The sequence below is a fragment of the Indicator indicator genome, chromosome 18 (genome assembly GCF_027791375.1).
Source record: "Indicator indicator isolate 239-I01 chromosome 18, UM_Iind_1.1, whole genome shotgun sequence".
NCBI classification, from domain to species: Eukaryota; Metazoa; Chordata; class Aves; order Piciformes; family Indicatoridae; genus Indicator; species Indicator indicator.
Genome location: NC_072027.1, coordinates 6,700,884 through 6,723,400, shown reverse-complemented (window position 1 = coordinate 6,723,400; position 22,517 = coordinate 6,700,884). Strand labels below are relative to the sequence as shown.

Here is a 22,517-nt window from a genome sequence, read left to right as displayed (position 1 = left end):
AGCCTGTGGGAATGTGCAAACCCTCTAGTGCACATGGTGGTGAGCTCTGCCCATTCCTTTATCTGGCTCTGTTTTTCCAGCGGGGCTGTTGCTGCAGAATAGGGAGAGTCCTGGCAGAGCAGTATACTGCTCTGCCCCTCCTGTGGGGAGACAGAGATGGCTTAGAGTCCCTGCAGAGCATGGGAGAATCACAGCTTTGAGGTTTTCTGTTGGTCGTTTCAGGTCTCTCTGCCTTCTGGGACTATAGTAATAAATTGTCTTCTTCCTGTCTCCCTAGGGCGAATAAAGGAAGAGTTGATGTTGAGCACTGGGGAGCTGTCGAGTCCCCAAGACTGCTGGAGCTGCCTTAATCCCCTTCTGCAGTGAACGGGGCTGTCCTTGCTCAGGTGGGGGGCAAAGGGCTGTGGGGACTCGGCGGTGTCTTCCCAGGTCTGCCTGACGTGTGCCGGTGCGGTCTCTGCCGCCTCGCTGTGCCTTAGTGTGCTTCTACAATAAAGATAACTCAGCAGGTTCATGTCACTTTTCTTCACTAAGCCTTGTGGGAGGGACAAGCGAGTCCCCAGTCCAGCTTTACACCCTGCGGCCCCTCGGCAATAGGCTCAGAGGCCCCTGGGGTGCATCAGCTGCTGTAAATACCCAGCGAAGATGTTGGAGCTGAGAAGGAAGAGCATGGTCTGGGGGTTTGAGAGGAAGGACCAGGGATCAGGTTCTTTTTGACTCGGCATGAGGTCTTTAATCAAATTGCTTCACCACCCTTTCAGCCCTCTTCTCTTGCATGTGAAACTGACATTAAAAGATACTTACCTACCTCAGAGGGTTGTTTTGAGATTCAATCGGTTTACAACTGGAAACCCATGGAGAAAATTTGTTTTGAGATTTAATTGGTTTACATCTGGAAACCCCCTGAGAAAATTTGGCTTTAAAGCACCCTGCACGTTGGACTGAGAACTTAGCTGTTGCACTGTGTCCTCATCTAAGGCACTGGGAAAAGCAGACCATTTTGTTTTAAGCAGCTGCAGGAGGTAGATACAACTTGACCAGTCATGTTAGATGGTGTGCTGAGCCCTGACCCACCAAAGCTGGAGCTGAGGATGCAGCCAGGAAGGTCTCTGGATCTGGAAGTGTGAATTCGGCCAGCAGCATTTCTTGCTTTGAGAGGGCAGAAGTACTGATGGCACCCTTGAGGCAGCGCTGTTCAATTTCAGCCCTCTTGGTGGCTCATGGGCTTTCAACATGCTCTTCTGGGTAACCCTTCTGCCTTTGCCCTGAAATTCCTTCCCCAAACAAGGCCCTGTGGGCACAAGGGTTGGACCAGTGTCCATCTGAGGAATCATCTCTTACAGGTATTGATCCTTCCTCTGGGGTCCTGGTGCTGGGTGAGATGGAGAAGTGAGACATTCCGTAGTGTTGAATGGCTTCAGTTATTTAAGGAAAAGTATCCTTGCTTTGGGATGTAGCTGCCTTACAGACAGTTCTCATTCATTTATAGTCTGAAACTATTTTAAGACAAAGCTCAAGCCTTTGAGCTAAGGGCTCCCCTGGCTTGTTTGGGGCAATGCATCTGAGAGTGGAGTGGGATTTGCAGAGGAGGAGGTTCTCATGGTGGATTAACAGAAACCTGGCAGTTTGCACGCACTTCCTGTACTTTCTTCTATAGCTGTTACTTAAAGCAAATATGTTCTTTATTTGTATAAACTTCATTGCAGGACATTTCCAGGAGACCTTGAGTACACACACAGTGTTTGAGTCCGTTTTAGCTGTGACCTGATCTGTAAACAATTTCTGTTGCAAATGAAGTTGGAGTGACTATTTTTCAGATTTTGGCAGGATTTTACCAGCACTAATTGATGTCACTCTCACTGAAAGGCGTAGATTTTTTTTTTTTTTTAAATCTTTTTCTCCATCAATTAAGTTATCAACCCCCTTTTTTCTATTACAGTTAATGAGAATCGATTTTTACCTTCTCTAGAATGCGATGCCTGCGTAAGCATTTTTTTTCTGATAATAATAAAATCTGATTTTTATTATCAGCAAACTGACATTAGTAGGTGTTAATATTTTGTGTGCTGATTTTTTTTTTTTTTTTTTTAATGTGAGCAAACATAATTTAGAAATCAGTCAATTTTTACTGCCTCTTTCTACATGGAAAATCCTCTCACTGAGTGCAGTCTTGCAGGGTGAAAGTCACCATTTTGGTTACTGGTTAGCACAGAGGTCTCAAGCACAAGTCCTATGAAGAGAAGTTGAGGGAGCTGAGGTTGTTTATCCTGGAGAAGAGGAGGCTCAGGGGAGACCTTATTGTTCTCTACAGTTACCTGAAAGGAGGTTGTAGGCAGATGGGGGTTGGTCTCTTCTCCCAGGCAACCAGTGGCAGAACAAGAGGATGCAGTTTCAAGCTGTGCCAGGAGAAGTTTAGGCTCGAGGTAAGAAGAAGGTTCTTCACAGAAAGAGTAATTGGCCAGTGGAATGTGCTGCCCAGGGAGGTGGTGGAGTCACCATTCCTGGAGGTGTTCAAAAAAAGATTGGATGTGGCACCTGGAGACATGGTTTAGTTGTCAGGAGGTGTTAAGTATCAGGTAATAGGTTGGACTTGATGATCTCTGAGGTCTTTTCCAACCTGGTTGATTCTGTGATTTGGAAGATGCAAAGTTCCTCTGCCTTTAAGCTGTGATGGAACAAGTTAATTCTTGGATGCTTTTTATGCAGTCTGAAAATGGGCAGTAAAAATGTCTGATGATGTCTGCTCACTGATTCCAGCTATAAAACCATGTTCAGGGGCTTCTACGTGATTTTATAAAAGCAGTGCACAATTTGTGGTTTGAAATAAACCCTTGCAAACGAAAAATCAGTGCACTTGAAAGCTATTATCAGCTGGAGTTGATTTAAAGTATTTAGGTTTTGAAATAATCACCCATAAAACTTGCATCAACTGTGCTCCAAAAGCACTGAACTGATGAAGATGGTGTCCCAGTAGTCTCTTCTGTCAGTGTTTGAGCATCTTCTGAATTTGTCCTGCTGCCAGCAGAAATTACCGTTCACAAAAATTGTAGCTGGTGATAGGGGATCATTAATCAGATGCCAAAGCTGTCTGTTGATAAGGTACAGGACAGTGACTTGCTAAACCCACCTGTGCCAGAGACAGCAATGCTAACTCCTTCCTATTCTCAGCAGCCTGCCCTGTCAGTCCTTTCTTGCTTTCATCCCCTTTTTGCAGGTTGCTCCAAGGGCTCACCTGTTAACAATGGCTATCCTGAGCAGTGCTGTGTGCAGTGGAGCTCTGCGTGAGTGATGCCACACATTATTTCTGTGCAGTTCCTGAGGAGAAGGAGGCAAAGGCTCAAGAGGTATTGGGGATTTATTACCCTTCCTGTTACATTTGCACTTGATTACCCTTTTTGTTGCCCTCTAACACAGTAATGAGGCCAGAAAAGCCCTCTATGAAACTGGAAAGGTACCAGCACTCTGAGCATTCTTCAGTTAGCTGTAAATTAGACTTTATTAAGGGTCTCTCTTGCCAATATCCACAGACCCCATGTGGTTCACAGCAGTTTCTGAGGTTTTGCAGAACTGGTGTTATGAATTGACAGCTTTGGTCTCCAGGCCTCTCAACATGGTTGGGTTTTGAGCTAAACTACTCTCTGCAGGGACATTGAGTCTCTTGTCTCTTCCCCTCCCTCCTTTCCTTAGAAAGTGTCAGGTACTTATGCAATTCTTCAGGATGTGCAAATGCTGCTTTAGGTATATAGTGAGGATTGTTGACAGATACCTCAGCAGACCTTGAACTCACTGTGTTGTTTCTCAATCCTCTGCAGTCTGTCTATTTGGTAGCTTTGCCCACTACCTCCCTGCTGCTCTCACAGCCACCATGCTGGGAGACCCTGTGCATGGCAGCATGGTCTGCTCCAGCCTGGGACCTCTCACAATTTGCTACTGTAGACAGAGCCAGACTTCTTGCAGTTTAGGGACATTCATTTCATCAAGAACTGAGTGATTCATGCCATTTGTGCAGCAAAGCTCCTCTGGGTCTGCTGCAGAGCTCTCTTTTCTGGCTCTTCCTACATCCCTGTGACACTTCATCCCACCAAGTTACTGCTGTGTACAGGTACCTGGGGGTTTCAGCATCACTTGCCTTGCTTATCACAGTATCTGTTCCACAGCCCATCTGCTTCTATGCAGGGGACTGGTGAATAAACCTCTCTCTTTCTTCTCTTTAGGGCTCCTGTTTGGCATCTGTTAGCACATCTGTCTTTCCTTGCAATGGTCTCCCTGCTACAGGGAGCTCTTGTCTAGGCTATTTCCTTGGGATCTTCCTACTCTGGTCTGCTGTAGAAGCCCTCCTGGTGCCCAGCCCTCTTACAAGGACAGCAGCACAGTAACCTTCAATGCTTTCCCCTGTGTGAAGGTATAAGCAACTCTACTTAAATTATTCCTTAAAAATAGGAAGATGTTAAGGCAGCTATTTGTAAATTACAAATCCAGATCTTTGATGTCAACAGTACTAAAAGAAACTGTTTAGTGTTAGATGTAGAAATAATGCCATGCTTGTTTGTGGATGGGAAGTACAGACAATTTCTATCTATCTTTCTGGAAAAAAAAGAAAGTTGGCCTTACTGTCTTCTGGCCTCAAAGGGGTCACTTCATTTCTGGGCCTCTGTCAGTGAAATTCTGCAGAAAAGGTGTCAGCTGATTCACAGCTGGAACTAGAGGTAATCTGGAGAGGCAGCAGATGAAAGGAGCAGAGTGCTCATGTACAGAGCTGCTTGGCCACGTGGACTTTGCAGAGCCTCCCTCTTCTGGCATGCCCAGTGAAGGGAAAATAAATAGGTAAATATCAACACAGTGTGACTGTGAGTGCCAATTCTATAAACACCTAAGGACAACCCAATACCTCCCTCTCCTGCAGCTCCCTGTCTAGCCTGGGTGGCATGTGCTGCATGTCCTGCTCTGAGCCTGGAAGGCTCTGCCCTGGCAGACAAATGGCTGGTGGAAACAGCTTTGCTGAATCACTGTGAAGCAGGCAGCTCACCTGTAGGGACACAGCATGGATCTTTCCTGCGCAGTGGGCAGGAGCCCAAAGTGATGTTTTCTGAATCCCAGTTCCCTCACTAGGTTCTTGACAGGTGTTTGCTGTTCTGTCCTTTTAATCTGTCTCTTACTGCAAATTACTCTCCAACTTTAGCAACTTAGTTGGAAGAGAATTGCCCTGGTGTTGGCAGAACATGTTGTGCCAATCTATTTTAACTCCAGGTTTGATTTGCAAATAATACTTCATTTCTGCTAAGGCTCAGGTGTCATCTGTGTGGACATTGGCAGGAATCTGCTTGACCACGACAGCTTTTATGGAGTCTGGCAATTAAGTTGTCAAGGTACATTTTCCTCTGTCAGGAAGCATTAATTGGTGATAGCCTTGTCTGAAATAAACCCTGAGAGATGGATATGATAATCAGGATGAATATAGGTCCTCGTAGCTGAGGCCTGTGTTTCCTCAAAGATCTGGAGTCCTTGACAGTTGGTGGAAAGTGGAACTGAGGTAAGGGACAGGGCAGGAAACATCAGGAATCATAGAATTGTTTCAGTTGGAAAAGACTTCTAAGATCACCAAATCCAGCCATTGACCTAATATCACCATGGCCATTAAACCATGTCCTGAAGTGCCATGCCCACTCATCTGCCTGTTTTTTGAACACTTCCAGGGATGGTGACTCCACCACCTCCCTTGCCAGCCTGTTCCAGTGCCTGACCACTCTTTCAGTAAAGAAATGTTTCCTAACAGCGAATCTAAACGTCACTTGGTGCAACTTAAGGCCATTTCCTCTTGTTCTATCACTTGGTACTAGGAAGAAAAAACCAATACTGCAACCTCCTTTCAGGTAGTTGCAGAGAGCAGTGAGGTTCTCCCCTCAGCCTCCTCTTCTCCAGACTAGACAATCCCAGCTCCTTCAACCACTCCTCATAAGACTTGTGCTCCAGTCCCTTCCGCAGCTTCATTGTTCTTTTCTGGACACACTCCAGCAACTCAGTGTCCTTCTTGTAGTAAGGGACTCAAAACTGAACACAGTACTTCAAGTGTGGTCTCACCCATGCTGAGTACAGGGGCATGATTATGTCTCTGCCACTGCTGGCTACACTGTTCCTGATACAGACCAGGATGCTGTTGGCCTTGGCCACCTGAGCACAATGCTAGAAATGAACATTGGGGGAAGGAATAAAACCAAGATGATATGAATAGAGATCTCTAGTGTCACTAGAGACTAATGCAGCTGAAAATGCTGAAATTTGGAGAGACTTTAGCTTTGCAGATGCATGCTGCAAGCTATTAATATTAGCAGAGCTCCTGGATAGAAAAGCAAATAGAATTTTCCATTAGGTAATCCCCCAAACTGTGTTATTGTGGATTTGCTTTTCAAGTGAAAAAAGCATTGGGACATGTCCTTCTGTTAGAAAATAAAACTGGGACGATTCAACACAAGCTTGCTGTGTTTAAATTTTGTCAGAAATAGATCTGCAAGTATGGATTTTGAAAGATTAGCAGTTAGTGAGAAATCTGGAGAATTTAGGATCCCAAAGGAGAAGTTTTGGGATTGAAACCAATCCAAAGAATTGCCAGAAATCTCTTTAATTAGACAAAAAAAAGTGTTCACGACCAATCCAAATTCTGTTACTTTAAGAGCAGGCAATCCTTCAGCAGAAATTTAAAGAAAACCAAAGATACAAAGTGTAAAGGGATAATGTACACAGTGAATTTTCAGAAGGGAAACCATGCATGGGCTGATATCAATCTTTGCAAAGTTGGCTGACTTCCTAGATAAAGGAAATATAGAACATCTAGTCTATGCAAACACCAGCAGCACTTGGCCTGTTGCCCTGTGGGATGGTGTCACTTAGGCTTGATGAGGTGGGTCAGGAACTGGTATAGGACAGGTGGTAGCCAACAAGCAGAGGGTACCATGGCAGTCACCAGTAAACAGCCAAATGCATGAATTTTGGGACTAAGCTTGATATTTTTTTGCTCCTTGGTGTAGTACAGAAAAGGTTGGCATGTGGAATAGGGCACTGCTGAGGTTTTTTTTTAAACCAGAAGAGCAGAATTTCTCCTGCAGAGCACAGGGTGACCTTCTTGGCTGAAATTGCCTGGGCTCAAACTGGGATGAAAGACAGCACTAAAGAGTACAAAATCTTGTTCTGAGCTTAGATAACAAGGGAGTTGGTTATCAACTGACAGCTCAGTTGAAAACTGCAGAGGGGGAAGATCTAATTGTATTTACCCAGTTGCAGGGTAGATGTGAGCTTGCAACATGCCACAGCTCTACAAGGGGCAGCCCATGTCTAGGACAGATCCATCCAGGAAGAGCGGGATCCTAGCACATTCTCTGCTTCTCTCTAGCTAAGCAAAAAGCCCCTTCCTGGTATAAATGCCTGTGTCAATCATTAGCTAGAAATCTGGAACTGGGTAAATAGATTTTTGGCTTCGACTGTTGATGACAGGCTTGGAGCATTGCCAATAAGGTGGGACCACTTGATACTGTGGTGTGCTATATATTCTTGCTCCTACCTGCAATCTTCCTCTCCCACACAGAGAGCTAGCAGGCTGCACTCAAGTGGTACCTCTGTCTGCCATGAAGGTCACAGGGGCTTTCGTGGCTCTAGCCATTTGCTGCTGCTTTGGTGAGTATTTCCTGGGATGTTGCGCAGGGATTGCTCTAACTGAATGGGAGCTGGATTTTCATTTCAGTAAAAGTATTTGGGTCTTGTAACACAGACAAGAGCCTTATTTCACAAAGAAATATGGTTTCTGAGGGATTATAGGGAAAAAATTAGACTTGAAGACTGAAACAATTCTTTTCATCTTCTTGGTTTGTAGAAGCAAATTGCTGAAGGAGCAATCTTAGTGCAGGGCCGGAGCTTACACATACTGGCACTGCGTATAAGGGCAAAGCCAAACTGCTGGAAATGGCATCATTATCCCAGTGAGAAATATAAATGCAATCTTTGATCTCTAGGATGGCTCTGGAAGTTTACTGTGCTACACCTGGTGACTGAGAAAGATGTGTTTGGAGGTGGACAGCACCAGCGGTCAATAGTACTCTTAAACATGCATGACCAAACTTTTGAAAGTCAAGTACAAAGTCTCTTAAAAGAGATTAAAATCCAACTAGAGCCTGTATCTCTTTCCTGTAACATCATGGGGATGGATCAATAAATGTCATCTCCCCTGCAAATGAAACTTTATTTAGTAACTTTTAATACCTCCTATGACCATTTGCTGGTATCATGTAGAACTCCGTCTTTTCCTAAACCAAATAAACTAGTCAACAACAGTCACTGAATTTAAGTTTCATGAAAATATTTACATGTAGCTTCTATGCATATCAATAACTTGATTTTTTTTTTCTTGTATTCTATCTCCATTTTTTTCCCCTCTCAGGTGCTGCCCTTGGAACTGAGGTGAGCTACAGGTCTATTCATTCTGTTCTATTCCAGGTTTCTGGTGAAGCAGAAACAGTATGTAATTACCTGATGAGCAAATGGATTAAATCTAATGAAAGCTTGGCTGTTCAAAAAAAAATACTTGCCAGTGCATGATTGAATGATATTGTGAATTTAATGAGAAAGTAAAAGATCCTCTGTTTCTTACAGTATTTTCAGTTCATTAAATCAAATGAAGAGAGAATTATGCAATCCTATTATATTAACTCTTAGACATAATTTCGTTACTCCAAGTCAAAGGCAAGTAGGTTACTTCCTCATGAGGAATACGGTTTTAAGATGATATGCCTGAAAGTATCTGAGGCTATGATTCTGATAATTGCTTCTGTACAGTAAGACCTGCAGAACTGTGTTCCTTGAATAAGTTTTCTATACCTACATCCTAGAAAGGAAAACAACAGGGTCTATGCAATGGATTTGTCTGTAGGTTCTTCCTATGCAGTTTTGACACTCCTGTTGGTTACCAGAGACTGCAGTATGATTTGAAATTATCAGAGTTTGAGCTGAGGGGCTCTGGTATACTGCCAGACTCCCAATTAGCAGCCACCTTTATTGGGTGCTGTCTCACCCATGATAATTCTTCCTCCATGCTGGGCCTCCCTCAGGCTCTGGGAAGAAAGCATAATCAGAAACTTCTGTAGGGAAGATCCACTCCTCCTGACTGCCTGCACAGATTCAAGATAATCCTTCTAATTTACCTCCTGGCAGGATCTGCAGGCACTGTGGCTGTGGTGGTGGGAGCCTGCATGGCATTCATTTCCATGAGGGAGCCAACGGTGGGGCTCTGTGGTGTGTTTGCAGGTTGATTGCAGGCATTATCTTCGTGCCAAAGATGGGACAGATATCGTAGTTTGCCCCAGGAACTTGGAGCCAGTCTGTGGCACTGACGGCAACACATACAACCATGAGTGTGGGATCTGCTTCCACAACAAGTGAGTATTGCTGGAAGCCTAGCAAAAGCTGCAGAGCAAGGGGTTCAAGCTAAGGGTGGCAGCTTTGTTCTCCGAAGATGGACTGGGCAGAGGAACGTGTGAGTTAGCAACTGGGTGCCAACACCACGAGCCTTGAGGCGTGCTGCTCTCTGCAATCCATGACACAGGTCTGCTTTTTTTCTAGCCAGCACAGGGCCAGTGTGGGGAAGGCACATGATGGAGAATGTGAGCCAAAATCTGTTAAGGTAAGACAAAGTCTATGGAAGACTTCAGCTGTCTGTAAAAGTGGACAGTTCAAACACCACACAAGAGTAAAACAGAACATGCACAGCTGATCTGCACAGCATAAAGGGATTTAAAATCTGATGATAACCAAAGCTGAGAGGGTTTTGGTGGGCCATCTGGTACCATGTCTCTGTCCATTCTAATTCAGACATCCAGCCTCTGTAATTTGGAATAAAATGAAAATGTGTTGGCTGAAGGTTGGATCTCACCACCTGGTTGGCTCAAGTATGAGCCTCAGAAAAGAAGAACAACCTCAGAAAATCCAAATCACTGTCTTCCTTGCTATGCCATTTTATTTCATCAGGAGAGAATTCCCACAGAACTCCCTCTGGCTTCCACTTTTGATAGTGGAGTTAGTTTGATGCTGGATTTGTCCCCAAAGGCTTGGGGGCGGGGCGGGGGAGGGAGCAGGGGGGAGAGTAAGAAGACTATATAAGATTGCTATATCTTTATATTAAAAACATGGTTCTTTTTTCTTCTCTGTTCTTCCTGTCTTTACAGATCGATTGCAGTAGGTACCGAAGTGCTGTAGTAGATGGTCACGTCATGGTAGCCTGCCCAAGGATACTGAAACCAGTCTGTGGCTCAGATAGCTTCACTTATGACAATGAATGTGGCATCTGTGCCTATAATGCGTAAGTCTTGTGCATGGAACATCCTTCTGGATAATTAGTGACAGTTAAGGCTCTCACAAGCCCCTCTGTAAAACACCAGTCTTCAGGCAACTGCTTCTGCATGTCTCTTTGGAAATGGCTTCTCCCAGTTTTCCAGTGCACACAACTTTTCTTCCCTGATTTCTGTCTATGCTCCTGAGGGGAATCACAGAAGAACCAGAGGGTAACCCAGAGTAGAGCCATGAACAGATCAAAGTGTTACTTGTAACACCTAATTGTTGCTAACACTTAATTAGCATGTGACATGGAAATGTGCATTTGCTGCTGCCATCTCTGGAGTGTGTTCAGACAACTCAAGCAATAGTAGTGTCCGATAAGGTGGAGTAGGACTTCACCTTCTTGTCCCAGTGCCTAGAGTGTAATGGCAAAAGTTATTCTCAAGGCTTCCTAACCAAAGTGTTTCTTTCTTTCTCTCAGAGAACATCAAACAAATGTTAGCAAAATGCACGATGGAGAATGCAAGCAGAAAGTTGGTTCTGTGAGTACAACAGAATTAAAAAAAAATCTATCTCTTGAGGCTGTTAATAGAATCCTAAGAACCCTGCATACTTCCCAAGAAAACTGCCAGAAGACTATAAAACAAGGCTTATGAGGGACCCTGTCTGTGCTTTGCTGTTCTGCACAGTGAGGGTGGATTTTTGCCTGCTCAGTGCTCCAAAGAGAGGGTCGCTCCATGCACACCACGCCAAGCTGACGTAGGAGGAAGGAGATGGACAAGAAATGAAGAGCCTGCAGTGAGGCAGTGCTGCAGAACTCACTTCCCTCCATATTAAGCTGGGTTTTGTGCCCAGGAGAAGGGGACGCCCAAGATTTCAGCTGCCAACGTGCTGTGCAGGCTGGCAGTTCTCTCTGGGGATCACAAGTGTTTCCACCCTTCGCAGCTCCCATGCTGCTTGCTTTCACAGACATGGAGAGACTCACGAAAGCACTAAGCATACATATTTATAGAGTATAGTTTATGTTATATTTTTACAAGGCCAAGAGTTTGGTGCCTCAGGAAAAGAAGCTCCTGTACTTCAGCACTGAACTTCTGGGATGTAAAAAAGTCTATGCTCCAACAGATAACCATTTTTTTTTCTCCATCCTTTCAAACCCTTTGCTTAACTACAGGGTTAACAATCACAGTGCTAAGGAAGCAAGGAGAAACTCAACACAAATCAAACCAGTACTAGTCAGATTTCCAGCTGGTGAAAAATGTTTCCCACTAAATTCAAGATCCATTTTTTTAGGAATGTCTTCTACCTGAAGAATTCCTTCTTCAAGATAGTCCTCCTTCTTGTTTTTTAGAGAACTAGGATAATCTGAAAGCTCATTTCCAAAGATTTAGCTTCAGTGTATCAGGGCTTTGTCCTGTTGAGGAAACAACGAAGGCTGGGATACAGAATGAAAATGTTTTGCATTGGCTTTTCTTGCATATCAAGGGTTCTACCATAGCTAATAATTCTTCTTACTTTGACAGGTTGACTGCAGTAAGTACCCAACAGAAGACACTAAAGATGGCAAAGTATTAGTATCCTGTCCAAGGAACCTGGAGCCAGTGTGTGGCACAGATGGCATTACATATGATAATGAATGTGGGATCTGTGCCCACAATGGGTAAGTGTCATACACACAGCACTCATTCTAAGTAGCCAGCAATGCCTTACAGTCCTGACAACCATCTTTCTGCTTTTCTGCTTGTGCCTATTTCTTCAAGTCTCTTAGAAACTGGATTTGGTTTGAATTTGCCTGGAGTTTCCTTCTGATACCTTCTTTGTGCTCATGAGAGTCAGATGGCAAGCTCCTTGGATTAGTCTGTGGGTTGGGCAGTAACTGAGCAGAGGAAGCAATAATTCAGAATATTGCTTTAAATTGCATGTTATGAGAAGACCTGATGAGCTTGTTCATGAGTAATGTAACTATTCTAATATGCTCTCATAGAATTTGAAGTTGTGGTTTGCCTTGTTTTGCACGTGACTGTGACCGAGAAGTTAAGCATTTAGTTCCTCATCTTTGTTTCCCTCTTCTAGAGAACACAGGACCCATGTTAGCAAAAAGCATAATGGAAAATGCAGACCAGAGACTTCTGAGGTAAGCATTCAGTATAAGGCATGTTCTTCCTCTTAGTTGTATCAACTGAAACGTTCCCTGAGGCTACATTTATTTTGAAAGTGAGCTGGCCTGAAGCCTGGCCTGTCTCCACATGTTTAAGTCTTGTCAGCTTACAGGGGTTTTTTCTCTGAGAACAAGGACTTCCCCAGGTTTGACATTCCTGCTTTTTGTAGATTGATTGCAGTCAATACTCATCAAAAACGCTGAGGGGTGGTAAAGCCCTGCTCCGCTGCCCACGGATCCTGCTCCCAGTCTGCGGCACAGATGGATTTACTTATGACAATGAATGTGGCATCTGTGCCCATAACCTGTGAGTACTGCACATAGGACTCCTTTGGAGTGACAAGCCATGGTTAGTCCTTCAGGTGGCCTTTTTTTTTTTTTTTTTTTAATACCCATATATCTGTGTCTCTTTCTCTTTCAACCTTATCAAGCCACTGTCACCTTGATTTTGTTCCCTGACGATCTTTTCATGCCCCTTAGGGGAGCTGTAGGAGAGTCAGTTCTCACTCTGAGCATGTTAAGGGCTGTGGTATTTGGACAGAGGAAAGAGTGGATGAGGGCTGCTGTATAGCACACAGGGAGGACACCTAATGGGTCTCTTACTAGATTATGCTTGCTCTAATGACTGGGAGAAGCTGGTTCATTAGGCAACCAGATGCTTCATTTAGCATACATATTGGCTATGAGTTTGGTTTGCTTTGTGGCACCTGGGTGATGCAGGGCTTAGCTGGTGAGCTTCCTCTCTAATGCCTTCCTCTGTTTCAGGGAACATGGGACTCACATTAAGAAAAACCATGTGGGAAGATGCAAGGAGGAAAGTACTCCTGTAAGTGTAACTAGCTATGAAATGAGCACCATCTCCTGCTCTCTCTTTAGTCTCCAGAAAGACCCTGTCTGGGCTCAGTGCACCACTGTGCTCCTGGTTGCATGGAGGGGTGATGCACAGGGCTGGTGCTGCTGTTCTTCCTAATTGCTCACAGCCCTGCCACTGATGTGCTGTACAGGAGAGCAAGAGAGAGTGGGAACAGTCTGTGACTTCTGAGACAAAATGTCCCACTACTGCAGCTCTCTGAACAGAAATCATCAGAGGCAGCCCAAGAACCATGCAGACAATTTTAGCATGGTAGGAGACAAAGATAGAAGGCTGTGTTTAGATATCTGTGTATTCAAGCAGTGCTAGGATTTCCATTGTACTAGACAAGCAGGTTAAAAAAACTCCCTGTGCTCTGGTCAGCCAGGGAAAAAATCTACTCTTGGGTATGCATACAGAAATAGCTTTAGTATTCTGCACAGTAACAATACGTGCCAATAATATCCCCAAACATTTATTCTGCTTATGCAGAGCAGCTCTAAAGCATGGAAAACAATTTCATGCATCCTGAGACACTGCAATATATTTTCTATAGTAAAGACATCATTAAAAATGTCTTTGCTTTAATTTGCTCTTGAACCATGTGGAAAATATGGATAATAAGAAACACTGCATTGGGGAAACTATGCAAAATGACAGTGAAGTGTCAGTGATGCTTAGCTAGTGTAGACTGATCTCCAAGAGGTATTTGTCTATTTATCCTCAGGTATTTAAACTGGTAGGTATTATATATTGTATTTTTTTTTTTTCAGCAAGAGCTGCTGAAGTTCTTGCTGCTGTTTTTGAAAAAGCCAAAATAAAATCTCAGATTTAGTTAACTATGGCAAGCTGGACTTTATGTCAAACACCTTAAACCCAAATTTTAAGTTAATGCTGGTTTTAAAACTTGCATATGTACTGCTCTAGGAAAATAACCTTTTTGGCCAGCTGTTCCTTTCTTCTCTCTGTTGGAAGGTAATAACAAACCCAACTAAAATGAATGCATTTCTAATGGAAGACTGAACTTCAAAGGACTGTGGTTTTCCTCTGGCAGAAGCCTTTAAAATCTGGAGGATCAAAGTGGGCAGACTGCAGATGCCCACTGCACTCTTCCATCTCTTAGCTACTGACCCAACATCGTTATTTTGTCTCCTCAGGTTGACTGCAGCATGTACCTGAGCAACGCCAAAACCGGCGAAGCCATTGCAGCCTGCCCCTTCATCCTGCGTGAGATCTGTGGGACAGACGGTGTCACCTACAGCAATGACTGCGCACTCTGTGCCCATAACATGTAAGACCAGGAAGGTCACCTCCTGAGAGCTCCACTGAGCTAGTTGTTAAACAATTTAAACTCTGCTTTCTCTTCCAGTGAGTTTGGAACCGATGTTGCCAAGAAGCACGATGGAAGGTGCGCAGAAGTTCCCCAAGTAAGTGGAACTGAATGAAAAATGTTGAGCCTGGGGCTAATTGCACAACTCTGATAAACCTTGGTTGGTTTTGGCAGTGTAGCCTTCACTGAGGGTCATAGCCTGTGCTGTCCTTTCTTCTGCGGGTGAATATCACCCTTCTGGCTGCGGGAACATTGTGCATTTCCTGCACGTAGTCAGGAAAAGAAAGAGGAGAGGACAGGTGAGGAATGAGTTATGAGACAGGTATTATGAATGATTTAAGGCTTTACAAGAAGAAATCCCTTTCCCACAGCAGTCTATCACCACTGCCGTGGGAACTCAGCAGTGTGTTTTGGCAACATGGGAAGGGGATGCAGAGGACCCAGGGTAGTCAGTGCCTTCTGGATGCTTGCATTTTACAAAAGGATGTTCTGCAAAGATTAGAAAATTGCCTGTGTTTTGAAAGCTGATACCTAATGCATCAGAGGATTCAACCCCCACTCTGGTTTTCTGGGTTTTGTTTTGTTTTGTAAATGCAATGCAATCTTCTGTATACTGACAACGAATCTTGTAAAAATACCAGATTAATGATATTTGGCCAGCTCTAAACTATTTGCACTGGCTAGGGAACAGAAAAACAAAGCCCTCTCATTAGCATGTTTGAAAGAGTCAACATCCCGAGTCAGATATTTCATTTCTATACAAACAAACTATGAAATGTCATTCCTTTGTTTCCCAAGTACGGTCTGTGCTCAGACCGGGGGAGATACATAAATCAGGGAGGAAGAGCTCAGGCTGGAGAAACTGGGAGTGCTAAAACACAAGGCCAGTTCTTCAGCCAGTGTAAATCAGCCTCAATTGCTGTCAATCCTGCTGGCAGATTTCAACACTTGGAGCTATTCTCTTTCAACAAAAGACCTGTCAGCACATCTTCCTTCCATTCTTGTGGGCTGTGAAAAACACCTTGGTCACGGTTGGTCCTCTTGTGGAAAGTGCATAAATCATGCCCGTTGGATTTGCAGATGATTTTTGAGCTACATTTCATAATATCCCAGTAGGTTCAGCAAGGTATAGGGGCATCATGACAGGTATAAAGCTCAGTGAGTAATGTCTACCTTCAAGCCTTGATTCAGTCTTCCCCACTACAAGGCTATGAGAGGAAATTGCTAGTTTTCCATGAAGAATGAGCTGATATATAACCACAATTTCTCCTACGGCAGAGGCACAAGAGGAGGGGTGGTTGTGTCTGGATGCCCTTGCACAGAGCTTTTGCTGTCTTTGTTCCCCAGCTCAACTGCAGCCACTACCCAACTTCCACACTGAAGGATGGCAGAGAGCTGATGGCCTGCACGATGATCTACGACCCTGTCTGCGGTACTGACGGTGTGACCTACGCCAGCGAGTGCACGCTGTGTGCCCACAACCTGTAAGTACCCATCCCTCTCTCTCTGAAACCCGGTGCTAGATGGGTCCTGTCTGTTTGCCCATGTCCTCCTGTGTGCCCCAGTTCATGTTTGATATGAGTATTGAACTCCAGAGCCCTGTAAAGGAGGATGCATCAGCTGGGGAGAATGCTATTCCATGAGACACATGCTTGGCCCATCACAGCGTGTTCTTGTTAGTGCTGTGCAGGCAATGCTTAAGCCAGTTTATCTCAAATGCTGCTGTGCACCAGGTGGGAGTCAGGTTTGTTCTTGCACTGCAATTGTAATGGGGAAGGTTGTGGGTAACGATGGTCTCTCCTTTTGCCAGGGAACATCGGACCTCTCTTGGCAAAAGGAAGAATGGACGCTGTGAAGAGGATATTACGAGAGTGAGTGTGGTAGTTTGCGCTTTGAGTTTAGGAGCTCAAATGATAATAGATATAAATTCCTCCCCCGCCCCTCTCCCTTTTTCCTCAGCAGGGTGGAGAGAGAGAAGAAAGGAAAAAAAAAAGGGGTAGGGGAAAAGAAAAAAAAAATTCGTGAAAGAAATATTCTGAAGTCGGTTTGGAAGTAGGAGGAGTAAATTTTTTTCTGTTTTCACAAAAGGGAAAGGAAAAAAATTAATTTTTTATATATATATATCAGTAACGGGGGGGGGGGGTTCACAGAGGTGAGGGATGAGGGTAAGTGGGAAAAAAAATATATAAACCAAGCCTGGATGGCCTTGTGTTCCCCTGGATGTCGGTGGATTCAGCTGAGAGAGAGAAAGGGCCCCAGCCACGTGGTCCGGTGCAGGAGACAGCAACAGCAGCAGGAAGTCCTCTCGAGCAGACGAGGCAGGAAAAAAGGGAAGAGCAGCAAGCTATCCACCCTTTTATAGGGTTGCTGGACAGGAAGGGGAAGTGGAATAAACCACCTCTGAGTCAGGGGACCACCTTCTCCCAGCAGGGGAGGGGCCAAGCCCTCCCCAGATTAAATTTCTTTTGTCCACCTGGGGCTGGGTTCTTCTCAGCCCCATCCAGGATGGGTGTGCCCCAGCACAGTGAGTGGGAAAGGATTGGAAGAGACTGAGGTCCAGTGTCTGTAGAACCCATGGGGGACTACCCTCTGCTCTGAATTACAAACTTGGGACAGCAGTGGTGTGCAGACCTGAGGAGATCCTTTGGGAATTTCACACGGGTCATAAAGCAGCCAACATCCATTCCATTGCTCTGTACAGTGCATGAAAAGATGTGGCAGTGGGCAGAAAGAGTGCGAGATCACATCTGCCACCAGAGGAACTTGGAGTTGGTTGTTATGATGGTACATAAAGCTTCACATCTGAATGGGGTGGCATTCCGTATGCTGGGGGGGCACAGTCTGCTCTCCAGCAGAGACTCATGTCTGTCTTCTGTGTGCAGGAGCATTGCAAGGACTTTGATGAAATCTCTTCTATCTGCACCCTTGAATATATGCCCCACTGTGGCTCTGATGGCAAAACATACAGCAACAGATGTGGTTTCTGCAATGCCTATCTGTACGTACAAGAGTAAACCCCTTCCTTTCAGGATCAATTCCTGTACCTACCCCAAATGCAGGGCTGTTTTCATTCTGTGTTTTTTTAACTAGCTGCTTATGGCCATACCCTAGATATGCACCATGACTTGTGCAAAGACATGGGGTATTATTGCATTTGAAGGGAAGATGTGAAAGGCCCGTTTCTGCGATTAGTATGTGGCCTCCTGTTTGTTAGCTTCAAACATACTTTACTCATTTTCACTAGTCACATAATCTGTCCCACAGACTCACTCAGGGCATGTGGAAAGTACTTCACCAAACCAACTGAACTGTATCAAATGTGTGAAACCTTTCATTTTTCCTTCAATGATGATAATGAAAGGGAGTATTTGGGCTTTTTGAGACTGTGCTTTATTTCCAGCCAACACTTGGACTAGTGAAGTGGTGAACAGGGCTTCAGCACTGAATATGCTCTGTCAAACCCTTCTCTCTCCTTTTCTTACCAGGAAAAGTGGAAGGACTCTCAACCTCATGAGCATGACTGAATGCTAAGTGCATGCTGGACTCCAGCCCAAGAAAGCATGTTCCTTTGCATGTGACTTCCCATGGGCTGATCTTCCTCAGCAACCTCCCTTCAGTTTGTCTCATTTCCTTAGCTCCTGAAACACTTGTTCAATAAACTCACTTGGCAATGTTTCCCTGTCTTAATGCCACATCTCATTCTTTTTGCCCCTTCTCGTCCCTGACATGGCACTTCTAGTGGTGCATATGTATTTTTCTATTGATGTTCTGCTCTACCAAACATTGTGGGTAAATCTTTTCCTGACACCTGTGCTCTGATGAGGGCCTGGCCTCCCCTTGGAGCTCCCAGGTATGCACTTAGTCCTCAAAGTCTCCTTGAGGGTATTAGTCTCACCTAACCATTACTATATCTTCATGACCTGATCATGAACTCCATCTTTATAATCAATGCAAGGAGACATACACCTCAGGGCCATGGTCCACCTCCTCCACAGAGCAGTGCCTAGGATGTGGGTGGTGGTTTGTTTTCAAGAGCAGCCCTTTCTTGCTGTGGGCTAGAAAGGGAAACTGGCTGCCTAGCATAGAGGTGTCGCTGTCCTGATTCCTATTGCCTGGTCAACCTGGCCCATGGAAAAAACAGTGGCTGTCAGGAAAGGTGATTCCAGTCTGTCTTCACTGAATTTGTCCTCTGTGCTGAATCCTGTTATAGGATATAATTTACAGGAGAGGGATGTTGAGCTCCCTTCAGGGTCACAGACAGCAGAAGTGTCCTGAAATCTATTGATTTATTATTGCAACAGAATGTCTCCAGCCTGCTGAGCAGAAATAGAAATCTGGTCTGGGGAGGGAGGCAGCCTTTGCATGTCACTGCAGCTGCCTACCTTCTAAAGCTCTGTGGGAAGGAAAAGGAGGCACAAGTGACCAGTTTTAACAGAATGTGTAACAAGTCATCGGGAAGTGGTTCTGCCTCATAGTTACGTTTTGCCTACTTTTTTAAGGTCAAAGAGCTCAGGACCTCATGATATAATTGCTGTTGGTGCCTGTATGGCTGGCAGGGAGGTGGGGGGGGGGTCTAGGGGCTGCCCTTCATCTGTTGACAACATAGGCACAGCCAATACAACTACCTGCACACCAGGTCACCAAAGCTGTTGCAAGTCCACTATTTCAGGGTTAGAGGGTTTCTTCTGGACTATAGCTAGTGCCTCTCTGATTCAGTGTCCCATTGTTGTTTACCAGAGAATAGCACAATTATTTGGACTGCTTTGGAAAGCCAGACTTTGAATTGTCGGGCTAGAAGAATAGGCTGAAGGCAACTGTTAATGACTTGGAGATACTGTGGGCATTGTACCAGGAAGCGAGGCCATAATACCTCCATGCCATTAGTGTCTGTGGCTGGCATGTACCTCTCAAGATGATTAGTAACTAACAATGGGTTATTGTTCTTTTCTTGGGTCTGTGTCCTAATGTAAACATTATTTTGGTTTATATAATCTTTTTGCCATTGGACAAGATGTTGTTGGACAAGATGACCTTTGATGGTCCCTTCCAACCCAATGCATTCTCTGATTCCATCAGGGTGTTTTTGCAGAGCATGCTGCTTTAGTCTTGTTTAAGTCTTGCTTCATTAGTTGCAAGGATAAGACCTGAAAAACTTTTTTGGTGAACTTTGGCAGACTTTCACTTGGACTTAGCTTTGACTCCTGGCTTTTGCAAGCCTGTTGATCTGTAAAGCTGTCAAGATCCAACAGGATGGCATTAGCTAAGCACATCTGTGCCAAGCTTCCTCTGTGGAGCTCATTGTCTGATGACACCAAAGGCAAACATGAACTCAAGGAGGCACAAAGTTGAAATTGTCAGAGCAATTTGAGGAAGAAGCAAAAGTCATCATTAGACAGGTTTCCATGCAGTATTGGCCAATAGGTTTCACATAGAAGTACATAATGGCATAAATCACTAAAACTGGGCAAGAATATGGGAAAAGCCCCAGGCTCAGTGGGTGTTTTATGAAGCAATAAAACTCTATAAAACCAAGGCAGCCTTCTCAGGGACAGAGCTGTTTTCTGTGCCTCCACGTGGGTTTTCAGCTCTTGCAGGGATATTTACTCTGTGTGTTAATTAGATGATTTATTTCTGCTTTGTGTTGATGAGGAAGCAATGGTCAAGCAAAGATGAGCACATTGAAGAGGAAAGATTGAATTTTTGTGGCTTAGGAGAGAGGTAGAACAATACAAGGTTTACATTTTCACTAGGAGACTTGAAAGGTGGTTTTGAGGTATGGCTGACTGAGCTGGGTGCCTGCTTGGCCACAGATGGAGAATTGGCTCTGTAGATGGATAGGCAGAGATTACTGTGCTGGGCAACATCAAGCTCAGTGCTTACCAGACTGCAAATATACTCAGTAACTGTCTCCAAGGTGAAGGTGAAAGAGTCCTTGGTGCTGCTCAGCCTGCTACTCCATCACTTCCCAAATGCATAAAGCTGCAGAAACCCAAGGCTGATTTTCTTACTCACCTTGGGCAAAAGCTTAAGCAGCTTCAAAATGATTTGGTTTGTTCTCAAAAACCATTCAAGTGGTGTGCTAGGAAAGCCTGCTTTTGAACTTGGAAAGAGGCACTAAAAAGATCGGATGCAAGCATGGATTTAGTCCTGCTTCTCTGGACTCTTTTTTTTTTTTTTTTTTTTTTTTTTTTAACACTCTTGCCATAAACAGAAATAGTTGCAGGTGCAGCCTTATACCCTCAGTCAAGCATGCAGTGAAGACAAAACTGATTTTCCAATGTCTGCTATGACTGCAACGTCAGGCAGCTAAAATGGACCACTGAACACAGCTGGTCTAGTTCTGCACACTGCCTTGCAGCAACTGCTGCATCCCTCCGGCTTTGGAGAGCAGGAGTTGAGCCACACCAAGGAATGATGACCTTTGTGTTTCGTGTTGATGATGGCTCAGCCTCAGGATTTGTGGCTTGTAAATGCATCAATACACATCACAGAGGCAATATTTTAGAAATATAAATGTCCTCTCTCTTTCCTTTGTTTGTCTAACTTATCTTTATAGCCCTATCAGTGTTTCCTGAGTCTACAGTATTTTTTTCTTAAAAATACAAAGAGAAGGAGGAATGAGGTGAATCATTTAAGTCTGGATTGATGAGTGGAATTTGGAAATCAATACTTAGCCTTTTTGTGTGGAGCTGGAAGAATTTTTTTCACATTTATCAGGATTCACCCACCTGTGACTTGAACTCCCCCCACCCCCCATCTCTTCCTTCATGGAGTCTGTAACTAAGCTTCATTTAAAACCCTTTCCCCCAAAATCTTTAGCTTTCAAAGTTACATCACCTGCTAATCATCCTTCTTTGAGCTTTTTGGACTTTTCACATGCTGTATTTGTTAAAGAGGCATGTGGATGTGCCTAGAGACTGTCACTCTCTTGAGGAGTAATCAAGAATGACAGGGCTCATCCCACTGATTTTTTTTTTTTTTAACTGTTCTTTTCAGAAGAATATTCAAATCAATTTTTACATTTCTATAACAATATGTTCCTCAAAAAAAAAAAAGGGGGGGGGAGAAATCCAGAAATAATTAGGCAGATTCATTGTATCAGTTGCAGAAGTCTGTCTAATTGGCTGTTAACAATTACAAAACAAAAATAGTTTGGGGACTGAAAAATTTTCCTTGGGCCTTTGTATTTAAAGGAATATAATCCTGGTATTCACTCATTTTATCCATTGTTGTGTTCACACTCAGAAATGTTGATTTCCTTGCTGCAATTTAATGTCTGATACAATTTTGCTTGATTCTTTGCCATGCTCTGGGCACTGGTTGCGGGCTCACCACTGATTAATGAGTAGATATGAAAAAAGCAGAGAGCAGCAGCGGAAGGGAGCCTGTCTCCAGCTGGCAGACATCCACTCAGACTTGGAGGCTTTTCCAGATTCTCACCAGCTGAGGTGCAGCCCCATAAGTTTAAACATACTATGAATTTGCAAACAAAGAGCATTCGCATAGTGTATCGCTTCCTGCCTTTCAGTTGTAGAAGTGAAGCCTGAGGAATGAGGAATGTTTGGAAATATATTGCCTTAAACCCTGGCTCTTCTCTCTAAAGCTTAGCTGCAGCACATGTCCCATGGGCATCACTGAGCATGGCCACCCAGGGACCCCAGCCAAGCACTGGAGCAGATCTGTGACACAGATGGCTTCACTTACACCAATGAATGTGGGATCCATGCCTATAACATGCCAGTCCAATGGAAAGAACATGCTTTCCAGTGGCAATGCCCTAGCCCCTGGCCTCTCACTGTGCTTTTCTAATTTATCGTGCTTTTCTCCATCTTAACTTGCTATTTGTGCCTGGGGTGAAGATTTAG

General features: G+C 44.3%; 1 protein-coding gene across 1 annotated transcript; it reads left to right on the top strand.

The window, feature by feature from the left end:
* The first annotated feature begins 7,579 nt into the window (after positions 1-7,579).
* On the top strand, positions 7,580-18,315 carry LOC128972972 (ovoinhibitor-like). The gene is made up of 16 exons (XM_054389119.1): positions 7,580-7,665; positions 8,426-8,445; positions 9,289-9,419; positions 9,604-9,664; positions 10,206-10,339; positions 10,796-10,856; positions 11,838-11,974; positions 12,388-12,448; positions 12,643-12,779; positions 13,238-13,298; positions 14,480-14,613; positions 14,692-14,749; positions 16,000-16,136; positions 16,463-16,523; positions 17,535-17,650; positions 18,138-18,315. The coding sequence occupies exons 1-16, from the start codon at positions 7,617-7,619 to the stop codon at positions 18,181-18,183; spliced, it is 1,404 nt and encodes a 467-aa protein (XP_054245094.1). The 5' UTR covers positions 7,580-7,616; the 3' UTR covers positions 18,184-18,315.
* The last annotated feature ends 4,202 nt before the right edge of the window (positions 18,316-22,517 follow it).